General features: G+C 40.0%; 1 protein-coding gene across 8 annotated transcripts in view; it reads right to left on the bottom strand.

The window, feature by feature from the left end:
- LOC310956443 (unconventional myosin-XVIIIa-like) overlaps positions 1 to 12,790 on the bottom strand; it is a 55,331-nt gene that overhangs the window by 38,013 nt on the left and 4,528 nt on the right. For 4 of the 8 annotated variants that reach the window (XM_083926655.1, XM_083926652.1, XM_083926657.1 and 1 more), the window contains 15 exons: positions 12,188 to 12,277; positions 11,917 to 11,988; positions 10,946 to 10,984; positions 9,848 to 9,907; positions 8,149 to 8,236; positions 7,763 to 7,869; positions 7,494 to 7,670; positions 7,135 to 7,345; positions 6,897 to 7,039; positions 6,581 to 6,681; positions 6,344 to 6,407; positions 5,148 to 5,292; positions 2,497 to 2,667; positions 1,454 to 1,544; positions 826 to 1,018 (listed from right to left, as the gene is read on the bottom strand). In XM_083926655.1, coding sequence (XP_083782781.1) covers positions 826 to 1,018; positions 1,454 to 1,544; positions 2,497 to 2,667; positions 5,148 to 5,292; positions 6,344 to 6,407; positions 6,581 to 6,681; positions 6,897 to 7,039; positions 7,135 to 7,345; positions 7,494 to 7,670; positions 7,763 to 7,869; positions 8,149 to 8,236; positions 9,848 to 9,907; positions 10,946 to 10,984; positions 11,917 to 11,988; positions 12,188 to 12,277 — 1,752 coding nt within the window. Of the gene's footprint in view, positions 1 to 825; positions 1,019 to 1,453; positions 1,545 to 2,496; positions 2,668 to 5,147; positions 5,293 to 6,343; positions 6,408 to 6,580; positions 6,682 to 6,896; positions 7,040 to 7,134; positions 7,346 to 7,493; positions 7,671 to 7,762; positions 7,870 to 8,148; positions 8,237 to 9,847; positions 9,908 to 10,703; positions 10,876 to 10,945; positions 10,985 to 11,916; positions 11,989 to 12,187; positions 12,278 to 12,790 lie in introns of those variants that run through there. The other 4 variants (XM_083926658.1, XM_083926653.1, XM_083926654.1 and 1 more) reach the window with 4 other exon arrangements.

The following is a 12,790-nucleotide window of genomic DNA, read 5'->3' as shown; positions in this document are numbered from 1 at the left end:
ATAAAGCATGTGCCTGTTGTGTATATCACAGTTTAACCTTCCTGTCACTGCCATTGTTGGTACTGTGTGCTGAGCCAAATGAGTTTGACCCAGTTTTCAATGACAGTTTCACAGCTTCTATCATTTTCAAGATGCACCGACGAGAGAGAATTACACAGATTTGTGCAATACATCATTTCTCTCAAATTCTTTTCACCCAGGCAGAGGATGTGGGTGGGAATGTGGGTGGGAAATCCCCGGATCCTTTTATTAAAAGTAATATGAACAGGATTTCTGCTTAACTTTAGTGTGCTATCAGACCGTTTCTGAATAAGCACGTTATTTCTGAGATTAGAGCAGGGACAGCAGTAATGGATGGATATATTTATGCTAGTGATGAAAGGAGAAAAAAATCTCTAATAGGTATTCTTAAATTCATAGTTTCTTAGGGATTACTGTGCCTAGTTATAATGGTCCAGCACTGCTCAACAGAACTAGAAGGAGGAAAGAGATATAATACTTCCTTCATCAGGGAGCAACCCCACTGCTGTGCAGCTGGGCGTGTCTTCCAAAAGCAGTCGTGAGTGACTTTACTTTGATCTTGACAGAAGAGGTGAAGACTGGCATGGCTAATGAGATGGTCTAACACATGAACTACTGTGGCCTGTCACAGCTTGTGACAGGTGGGAGGGACAGTGCATCTGATGTGTGAACACATAACTATTGGAGTTGATATATCTGAGAGAAAGCAGCAGACAAAGGGAGAGGGAGAGAAAGAGGTAGGAGGGAGACCGTGTGAATGAGACCGTGTGTATGTGCGGTGCATAATACTTCACATGCCCTTACCTCTTTGTATCTCTCCAACTCTTGAACGAAGGTACGCTGATAGAAGAGGGAATGCAGACGTTCTTGAGTGTAGTTGTGGCATAGGTCCTCAAAGGTTGCGCCGCACTCACGCTTAGCCAGCCTGGGGTTTTGAAAGCCTGGTGTGTCCACAATGAGCAGAGAGCACAGGGAGTGCTGGCTGGATTTCAAGGCCCTGAAGCACACAGGACAAGCTCACATACACACTGAGACCACATTTTATTGATTGCATTCACTGCATATAACCCCTAGCTTTGACCTCAGCTCTTTCCTCCACATCCCTAGCTTTAACTCTCACTAAACATAATCCTAGTTTTAATCTTAAAACCTAAACTCAAGCACTAAAGTTTATATTATAGCATCTTAGCCATTAAAAAGAAATGTAGTCTTGACAGACAGATTAAACCCCCCTAAAACTACAGTAACATACATTTTTATTCAAGATGCCAAGATTTAGTAACTTATCAAATATATCAAGCAGATTCAAAGGTACTTTTTGGAAATCATGCACAAGGCATCTGCACATTTCCATTATATAATAGTGCAGCCAAAAATATGTCCTCTTCAATTTTATAAAGCATCAGATAAGTACTGGATCAAAAATACTAACCGATTTATTAAAGAAATGAGGATAGTGAAGAGTTCCGAATAAAGCCCAGATGCCATGGCCTCTAAACACTCCATGGCTGCAACTTTGGAACCTGTTATGAGAGGCAGCCAGACAAAGAAGAAGACCGAAATGACCAGTTCATAACAACATCTCCATCAACTAATAATGAATTACCAAGTGGAATTAGAAGAAGAAATGTCTAGCTGTTTTGGACTGTAAAAGCTACTCCTACAACTATGGACATAACATTTTTTTCTAAAAGGATGTACAATAGCATCATATTTCTGGATATTATACCCAGAGGCAGACATAAAGTATTCAAATTGGGTCTGAAATAGTCTCTGTAAAGCAGTGTCATTTAGGACTCAGGTGTTTCTGAATTGGTCACATAAAACAGCGCATACTCATGTCTGTGCCTAGCGGCAATGGCCACCTGTTAAACTCTCCTAACTCATTCCACTATCACACAAACTAGTGAGTTTATGGTACCTGAGGGATATTTTCATGTGTGTACATCAGTGACTGCATGTGCATATGTGAGGTACAGGAAAGGTGAAACAGAGGTCAATTCTGTCCATCTATTTAGTGGCAGACTTTTAACTGTATCCTCATGCCCTTCAAAGTCTAATGCAGACTTGATGAAAGTCAGAGGACCTGCACATGTGAAAAATCAATGAGGCAATTATGATTTCAAGGACAATGAATGAAGAGTAGATCCAAAATTGCTTGTCCAAACTCAGTGTGTGTACTTGTCTGTCAATAGCCATTGTAAAGCTGTGGTATTCATTACTAAGATAAGCTTTACTTTCTCCAGAGCATGCAATTTCCCTCCAGTGATGAGCAGAGGCGTATTTGTGTGTGTGCATGTGTGCGTGTGTGCGTGTGTGCGTGTGTGCGTGTGTGAGTGTGTGCGTGTGTGAGTGTGTGGGTGTGTGGGTGTGTGGGTGACAGAGTGAGAGTGAGAGTGACAAAGAGAAAGGGGGAGGGAGGCCGGGAGGAATGAAGAGGAAAAGGTATGTTGGTAAATGTGGTCTGTAGAGTACCTGCATCTGCTGTGCCATTTTCGTCAGAAGCCTGGCGAATGGAGCTGGCTCTGGGCAGAGTGCCCTTGGCCTGGTGCTTGAAGATGGAGGAGGAGAGCTCCTCCAGGGTGCAGCCCAGCAGGTAGGCTGCCTTCTGGGCCCACTCATGACGTGCAAATTGTTTCCTGCCAGCTGAGACACGTGCATAAAAACCTCCATTAGCCCTTCTGCCAACTACCCCGGGCACATGGCTAGCCTGGTAGCTTTGTGACAAGCCTGTCTCTGACAGGGTAGGATTATGTCTCTGGTCAAGCTGACACTGACACAGCTGGTGTGAACATGCACTAAAAGCATGCTCAAATGTTAGTGGCTTGAATACATTTAGCTACAGTAGAAAAGAAATATCCAGTTTCTTCAACAACTACTGTTTCATGTTCAAAAAAGTATATGATTTTGAAGCAATTGCTCCTTTTAATATCTTGAGAATGAAAGCAAAATTTATCATTAGGGGACACAATTAATGTATTTGCATAAAGACCTCTGTTGGGAAACACTAGTTTCTCTTTAATCTGGTAGCTGAGTGATGGTAACATGCAGATATGAGTGCAACATCAGTTTTAATCCACCGTGAAGTGGTATCTTCTAAGACTTGAGAGAGAAACTGGGGGATTTCACACAGAGAGCAGTGGGCTCTATCTGTTTCATCAGTGCTGCAGAAGCCCTGCATACTTTTCATGATAATAAGCGGGATGGTTATAGAGTTGTAATTTAGATATTTACTTTGATAGACATTCACCACCACAATTAAATAAATTCTAGAAAAACTTCAAAAAGAGGAAATTGTGTGCGCCAGTATAACTGTATATCACTGAGTACATGACTCTTTAAGATCAAAATACAAAGAAATATTGTATTATTATTATTATTATTAATATAATGATATGAAATACATATGTAAAGTATTTTTCTTTTAAAAAACACTCACTCTTAGATATTAGACATATTGACAGTACTGTATACAGAGAAGTTCATTTCAGGTGGTCCCTTTAATTAGCTTTGGTGGATTAGAGACCAGTGCTGCCCTCTTGTGTTACATCATGAAGTTGCACTGCCAATGAACATTTTATATTGTGTGTGATAGTCAAACACAAATTTAAATCCTGGCAGCAAAACCCTTTTTTAATGGTCCAGAATATGATAATATTATTTTTCTATGAATAAATTCAATATTCCCTAAAACAGGGAGTCAAAATCTAATCGCCATCAATGTGTCGACTCTTTTTCATAACTTTTATCCCGTTACGCACTGTTTCTTCTTGAGAACCACTGTGTTTTAGCTGGAGTCCATAAATCACTTAGTAATTTGCAGATCAGAAGTTGTTTAGTGTCTGCATTATGTGACAATAATAATTGCTGAATGTTTCCAAACTGTTTTGGATGGTGTTATACTGCTATCAAGAAAATTTGCAGCCAGCTGGAGGGAATCACTGAAAATAATTTGGCAAGCAATTCGGCATAACTGCCCTAAGTACAGTCACTGCTACTATAGATTCCTTGTGATTTGTATTCTGATGTACTGTGTTTGTCAAGTGCTTCCAAAACACAGTCAATTGAATTGCATTGTTTTTATAGTATAATTATATAATTTAAAAAGCCTACTGTAACTGTTTTAAGTAAAGGATTTTAATACTTAAGGGGGAATTACGCTAAGCTCACCACTTGTCAAAAATATTTTTGACAGCATCAGCCTTTTCAAATGGCAGCTATCTCATTTTAAAATCAAAGTCAAAAGCTCTGGGAGGCAGATCTATTACTTCGGGGAGGAAAAATAATCTTACATTAGGTTTCATCACACAAAGAGCTTCAAAGAAAATCAAGAGGAATCCTCATGTTTAAGGGGACTGCTGTTTCCATTAGTCCTCAATCGCATTCTTATGACAAGATAACATATTTGTCAAATAAGGGCAAAATCAGATTGATGTTTTTCCCTTGAGTGGTTCAGTGTTTCCTGACAATTATACTCTGCCAGTGGTTTCAGATGCTGTAGCACAAACAGTGCTTTGATTATTTATTATGATCATTCAGCCAGGATTGATAGGGTCAACCTGACAGAGGTATCACTTCACCTGCTGTATGTGAGCATTAATAGCAGCCCAGGTTAAGAAGACCAGAGCCAGCAGGATACATATGTGGCAAAGATAAGATCAAATGATATCAGTCAGTTTTCATATGGAAGTACTGTTCTGTAATGCCCAGGAAAATTACTGGATACTGACATAGTGACCCTTTTTTTCCCTGCCTAACTTTTTATTTTTGAGCTGTAGATCATTGCTGTAAAGAAGCCTTATACCTGTGTACTGTGCAACTCCTTTAAAGTGCAAATACATTATTCAGTCTGTCAGTCATCTGGATTACAGCTGTCTTGCGTTACCTACAGTGATATAATGCAGTCTTGACATTTCTTAGATTACATAAAGTGTTATCAAACATTTTGGGTAAAAAAGGGTCATTCCAGGCTATTTTAGCGTATTACCACGTACTCTAGTGAGTATAAATCAAGAATTATCCTGTTCATCCCATGGTACTGGTATGCGTTATACTATGATTAACATTATCCAAACAAATAATTGATGTAGCTACAGAATGAGAAACTATTTGGTGAGCAATCTTACCCTTAGTAGCTCCTGCAGACCCAAGATGGTAGATGGCCCCAAGGATGAGCCAGAAGGCCCTCTGCTCATCACCACTGATGCCAAGAACCTTCATTGCTGCTTGCAGCTTGGAAAACTGCTGCGAGGCACGCTGCTTATCCTCAGTCTGGCAGGTAAAACATAAAGTCGAATAAAATGTATTTCTACAACTGTTAGTTATATTTTTAAAAAAGCATCATAAGAAATCCTCTATACGATGTGCTCAAGTAATATTAGGAGATTGGCCACTTAAAAATACACATAAAACTAATTATATCTGCAAAGGTTGAGCATAGTTGTTGATAAACATCAGTGATTCATCTGTCAGGTGTTGAGACTGTGCTATGTTTCAAAACACACACTTTCTGATCCATCCTCATATCTATTAAAAAAAAAAAAAATGTTGTGTTATTTGTCTGTGTCTATGGATGCTGACACATTGATAAAAGCCAATGGTTAAAGGTCTCATATCATATAAAAAAGATTTCCACAGCTTTGTTGATTAAAAAGAAGATTGAGGTGCTATATTAACACTGTGAAAGTATCAAATAATCCACAGAGAAAGGCAAAGCTCGTATTGAGTAACTGTGCCTTAAATGAGCCGTCAGAACATGCGTATAGTTGTGCTGTCTCAACTATACTATATATAGGTAGAAAGTGCTTCTACAGTGGCATTACAGTCATTCCCCAGTACCGAGCTGCAAAAGGCGCAGATTCAAAAGACCAAGAAATGCTGACCAATCAGAGCAGACTCGGAGGGAGCTTAAAGGGACAGTGTTTCAGACAAAGGTAAGATAAAAAATAACGTCTTTCTAGAACATCACAGCATGTAAACATGTTCTACGAGAAACCCAAAATAAAAGTATGAATGTGAAAAGGAGCATAACACAGGACCTTTAATGCTCCTTTAAGTGATGACAAGATAGACTCTAAAAACATCAGCAGATCTTGGTGTTTTGTTCATTCCTGCAATCCATCATGACACTCTGCTGGGTGACGGTAGGTGAGTAGCATTGCAGTATATGGACCGACCACTTAGTTATAAATTGTTGGTACAATCAGATACCTGCTTTAACATGAGTAAATAATTAACCATCCATCTTAAAACTGGTAGAAGCAATATTTTTTTCCATTTTTTAGTTGTTCAAAAACAGGCAAACCTCCCATTAGCAATTTACCTTAGTCTGAGGCATGATTCCGAATGCATTGTTTTCAGCAAAGTGGTTAAGGTGCAGCTCAGTTCTGATGAAGAAATGAGAACAACATTGAAGACATCAACATATCTCATGTTTACTAATGCCTACATAATCAGAGTTAAGGAAGCAGTAATATATCAGTTCAGTGTATCAACATATTAACCCAGTGAAGTGGTGCACTGTGCATTTAATTGGCAGTATAACAGTATTAATCCTGACCTAAGAGAGCCGTCTACCCCAGCCATCAGGTAGTAAAAGACATTAAAAGTGGCCTCTCCCCCTGGTCTCCTTGTCACCCTCATCTTCTCCAGAAGCATGGTCTGAAAGGCAGGACAGGATATTAGCATGATAGAAAATAATGTTTTTTTATGGGCAGTGCAAGTAAACATAACAACAAAGCCTGCTAGAGTTTGGTGAAAATCAAAAATAATTTATTACATGTCTGCGATCATAGTGGATATGCAGGAGAACAGAATCCAGAGGTTGAGCACCCGCGATTTGAATAAATAAAATATATAAATGTGTTTATTTGTACCTGGATAGACGCTGAGGTGACCAGGCCTGTCTGATCGAAGTCCAGGGAAACAATGTGGGAGAAGCGACTCGCATTCCCATTCATACAAGTAGAGGCATTTCCAAATGCCTCCAAAACTGTGTAGACCGACTGCCATTTCTCTGCTACGGGAGACAAAGAAACATTGTATGGTGGGGGGGGGGGGGGCAACATGCACTGAATTGAAATCCTTTATAATAATAATTCCTTTCCAACCTACAGGAGAATGTTTTGTTGGTGCTGCCAGCAATGGTAATCAGGTATTGGATGATGTGTTGACAGTTGGTGGTTTTGCCACTACCACTCTTGCCCAGCAAGACAATGGACTGATCCTGGCGAGTGGTCAGAAGGTTCCTATAGGCAGCCTGAGCCATGTTGTAAATGTGAGGAGCAGTGTCCTCCCTTCTGCAGCCCTTGAACATTTGCATCACCTGGAAAGAAGTTAAAGAGAGAGTGAAGGAGAAGAGTGGTTATACATATAATTTAATATATTTTAAGTTTATTAGATTCTAATTACCCTTTCATATTTTGCAATTCCATAAAAAAAGAGCATCATTATATGCATAGACTGCAGCCTACCTTCTCAGAGTACATCGAGGGTGCGCTAATGGGGTTGACAACCACCATGTTGGGCCCAGCATGGGTGTGCACTAGGCTACCACCGTACCGCTGCCTCAAGGAGTGCATAACACTGGACTCATTCAAATACTGCAGAGAGGCCAGATCCTCCACTCGGTCAAACATCGGAGGGTTTGCCTGAAGTACAAAGTCAAAGTCAAAGCAATCACATACTCACCCGATGTCATCCGTAATTGATGTGGTTCAGAGTTGATTTGATGATTAAATACCTTCTCTACATCGTCTTCATCCACATCTAATAAAGATCCATCACTCTCCAGGCGGATTTTCACCTTCCCCTCTGGCAGACTGCCTGCCTCTGTCTTCAGGAGAGTTGCTGCATCACCACAAAGTGTGGAGTTAATTCATCATGACATATGATCTCAAAAGCTTCACCTTATCTTACATGCCTGATAACATGTGGCGGTTGTATCTCTTTCAATAACGTATAAACTTCATTAAAGCTGAAAATGCAACATGCTTAGTCTAATTACCCACAGCCTAAGGTCTAGTCTACTCTGGTGCGCTCTTTTAATTTTAAAATATCAAAAGCATTTTCTAAGCTTCAATAACCCAGTCCAACAATCAAATGTCACCCAGAACCAGATTTACTAACCCATGGAAAATCCATCCTTGTGGACAAGCCATACTTTTTCTGTGTTATACCAGGCTCTCTCTGCCGTTATCTGCTCCTCAGTCCTTCCCTGTTAGAAACAAGTAAACAATCAGAATGAGAAAAACGTGTATAATCAATAATTAAACATTGCAGAATAGAGGAGTGAAATAAAAAAAAACACAGTTGAATGATTAATGATTGAAAAATAACCTACACAAGGATCCTACTAATAAAACTTTCACAAACACGAACATGCAGTTCACATTCACTTGAGACACAAGGGGAAGTGTGTTCCTTAGGTGGAGGGATTCTTTCAGTTTGAAAGCCTGCATGAATTTGTGTGACTTGGTTTGTTTTCATATTTCAGAAAGCATTTATGTGCATTACACTTACACACTACACCCTCCCAGCAGGAAAACATACATATTCCTTCTTTAAAGCACCCTTCAGAGCTCACTTCATGTGGTGTCAGAATAATCGGAAAAATTAGTTCCTGACAGGGAAAATTTGGAACAACTTGGAGAGTCTACAAAAATGCTGGTGCGCAACTTGCAGAGTTGGTATCATATTACTCAGAAACATGGCGGATGAAAGTAAATAGTCAAGTTGATGGTAAGAAACTTTTTATGAATTCAAATATTGCATTTTTTTCTAATTGTATGACATTTTTAATACGGCACTAGGTGATAACTGTTAGTTGATACTCACATAGAGTGACCTAAATTAGTTAGAAATGTAATTAATTAGCATTAGCCCTGATAATATGTTAGATAAATACTGGAAACAGCTATCAACACATTCTTCAAATGTTCTGAGCTTGAAAATATAACAAATCCTCCTTGTAGCATCCATGTTGTTTCCACATACCACTTACAACTCATGAACACATCAGGGGAACATGTCAATAATAGAAATATAATGAGAGTAGAACAGACAATGAACTATTTGAGGAGTTCAAGAGCAAATGCCGATTGTTGCTGATAAGTGTGTTACTCTCTCACTAGTTTGAGAACTCCATTTTGGCCCATCATTTAATCAATAGAACTTGATGGCTTACCAATAGAAATGTGAAGCAATTAAATCCAACAACAATCCTCAATTTCTCTCTAGCAGCAAGGTAACAGACAGACACAGATAAACACCAATGACGCCTCTCCTCTTTATACTACTGCGCTGCTCATTTATTGTTCCGTTCTACTTTCTTGATCTCATTGACTGCATGTAATGTTTTCACTGAAAAGGTGCGGGGGGGGAGGGGGGGATGTATTACAATCAAGTGCATCACATAGACAAGAATACATGAGTTTAGGGGGACAGCAGACATAAATATATATAATTTAAAACACAACAAGAAAACAGCTGAATTATGTCAAGTATTCCAAGAGAGTCATGCATGGAAAACAGACACTCTGACATGCACTCAAGCTAACATATTCCTGATACCACCAAGATATGATTGTCTCCCTCTGGTTAAGATGTGGGGGACAACAGGTAGTTAACTGCAGAGTGCTTGGCGATACTACAGTTTGGGCTATAGGGAAGATGAAACCTGGGCCTTCCTGGTGGTGGCACCGTCTCACTTACTACTGGGGCATCCTCCCACATCCCTTTACAAGTACACACAGAAACCACGAGACACACGTCACTATGAAACACTGGGGATGCAACCAGAACAGTCCGTTAGTAACCATGGTCAGACCTTAGCTGCAGCTGAGTGTGCTGCCTGAAGGATGGCCACAGGGTCCTCTACAAGCTTGGACTGGAGAAGGGAAGGAGAAGAAGTCAACTGAGAAGTCAGTATTTCTAGTGATTTGATTAAACAGCTAAACATTACATTTACTTGCAATTTCCAAGTGCACGATCCAAACAATATATGGTAGGTCACATTATTATCAGTAAAAAACGTAACACAAAACACTGCAGCAAGACCAGCAACAGTAAGTCAAGCAATGGAGGCAGAATATGTGAGTCATTAAAGTATTTCACCATATTCCAATATTAATGCATTAATGAGCAAAGATTACAAGGTGCATTGATGTACAGTGTGTTGGTCTGTGGGGGCTTGTGCACAATATTAATATTCTTTCATATTAACCGTCACAGTTAACAAGATTAGTTAGCATTATTGTACACAGTAAGGTAGAAATACAAGGCAGCATGCAGCCAGTTGTAAAATTTAATTGGTTAGGCTAATGAACTTAGAGATATACAAGGATATAATGGCATATGATATACAAATATACTGTATGCATATGACAACTGTGTAACTTCAGTATCTACATGTAGGTATTAGAGTAAAGTCTTGTTGAGTCCTCTAAAGCCTGATCAAGAATCCCTGACAAAACTTTGGTGACCACCGGGTTTGTGTTGCATTACTATACTCTGGGTCCTCACATGAACCTTGAATGAACCGAAGAGAGCAGTGTGGGGACAAAGACGAGCGGGCGGGCACAGACAAAGTAGGGCAGAGAGGGTCAGTAGAGGAAAACAAGCTTAGATTCCAGCACTCTACGGGCTAAGGGAGTGCGGCAAGCCCACCATCGAGCATGCCATACCTGAGAGGATTTGCGGCCTCTGGCACGCTAGCCATGCAAACAGCAAAGAGAACAGCAGCAAGTCACGAGCCGATGACCCACAGAGAGGCGAAAATAGAGACATGAAACAAAATATGAGACAACAGGGGAAGGGATAAAAACAAGTGCCTTTCTGTGCTCTAAACTTACATACAAAAAATAACCAGACACTGCCATTTAATCAAGCACTGCCAAAATAATCACAACACAATGTCATACAGTACACAGATGCTCCTCTGGACCGGATGACAAAGCAGATAATACTAGAAAAAGAATAAAAGGAAGGCATGAAGCAAGAGAAACACAGAGCTAAAGCTTTTAAAGTCATTATCAGACGTGTGCAAGTCAGATCAAATGTGTTTTCTGAAACAAATGTGTTACCAATCAATCACATAGCATACATCATACCATTTAAGATAGCATGTATGGATCAAAAATGTAAGATTATAATCAGTTATTAAAGAGCAACTAAACCCCAAAAGCACTTTTGTTTTCAGCTGAAAACCAGTATATATGCATATTTAGAAGTGAAATTTAGGAGCTTCCTCCCACAGTCCAAAGAGGTTAGGTGTTAGGTTAATTGATGACTCTTAATTGCCCGTAAGTGTGAATGGTTGTCTGTCTCTGTTTGTCTCTATGTGCCCTGCGATAGTCTGGCTACCGGTCCAGGGTGTACCTCGCCTCACGCCCAATGTCAGCTGGGATTGCCCCCCCCCCCCCCCCCCCCCGCAACCTTGACAGGGACGAGCGGGGGGGGGGGGGGATGAATTAATTAATAAATATTGTGTTGTGTCTTCTGGTTTACACCCAGCTATTGATTTTTTTTTCAGCTAAAACTCTGGGGTTTGGTTCCACTTTAAAGTATCCACAAAATATGTTTATCTCCAATATATCATATAAACATTCAGGGAACACAATTTCAGATCAAGAAAGCCTGAACTAACTCTGACGTAAACACCATAATTTGTGAGAGAGAAAACCTCCCTTTGGTCTAAGGGTTTCCGATTTCAGACCACGTGGCCAACGATGAAGGGGACCCCTGTATCAGCAGACCGCTTGGTACAGCCATGGACCTGGGTCATTTTTGAAAACATTTTCCTCTATGGGGGCGCAAGTAGTTGACTCTGGTAATAGGGTAAGCCTTGGTAAAGCACGGCAGGTGCAAAACAAGCAAAGTTTCAAAGAGAGAAGTTACATCACTGCCATTGGGGGCGAAGATCCTCCTCACACGCTTGTAATCCTCCTCAGAGGGAATCAGTTCTGGGACCTACAGTTGGATAGCAGGGCCAGCGATTGCAAGTGGGCAGCCAGAAAGTAAAATTAATGATGCAGAGGAAAGTATTGTTCACTTTAGACAAACTGAAAACTGAGTGGGCACATAGAAGTATTCCACTAAAAAAATGGTGCTTTTTTGAATGTGAGAAACACAAAGTTAGATGTACATTTGCAGAAAGATGAACACACACCTGTTTATTTGGTGCAGACAGAGCCTGGGGCAGTGCAACAGGGGAGGGTTTATCATCGGGGACCAGGGGAGGACAAGATGTCTCCTTTACCTTTACACAATATATGCAAATATCCACAAACACACAGTTTGACAGACAAATGTGCACACACAGAGATGGAAATGACATAGGAAGATGAAGATGAGCATGACATTTATGTTTTAGCTTGGTTTATTCAATTCAACACATCCAGAACTACCAACTTCAAGGGTTGTTTGTTCCTGCTAATTTAATTTTCCAGTTAACTCAATCAGGAAATGAGTAAGGGAAAATGACTATTAAAGAAAATCGGATCATTAAGCGCTGCAGCAAAAGGATAATGGTTCAAGGCCTTTGTTTGTCAATGGTTACTTAAGCAACAAGCTGTTGCAAATTTCTTTAAAGTAATTAAATAATTTAGCTTGTCTCAGCTGAATTATTATACAACTGCACCAACATTGAAGGAATCATTACTTCTAATTAACCTATATCTTAAGATGCTAAGTAACTTAACCTTTTCTGTGTAATCTCATAGGCTAAAAGTTGAAATTCAACAAACTTCCATACAAAGCCTTAAGGGGGAAA

Source organism: Echiichthys vipera, assembly GCF_963691815.1.
Source record: "Echiichthys vipera genome assembly, chromosome: 14".
NCBI lineage: Eukaryota > Metazoa > Chordata > Actinopteri > Perciformes > Trachinidae > Echiichthys > Echiichthys vipera.
Note: the sequence above shows the minus strand (reverse complement) of the source record. Positions and strands in the feature narration are given on the sequence as shown.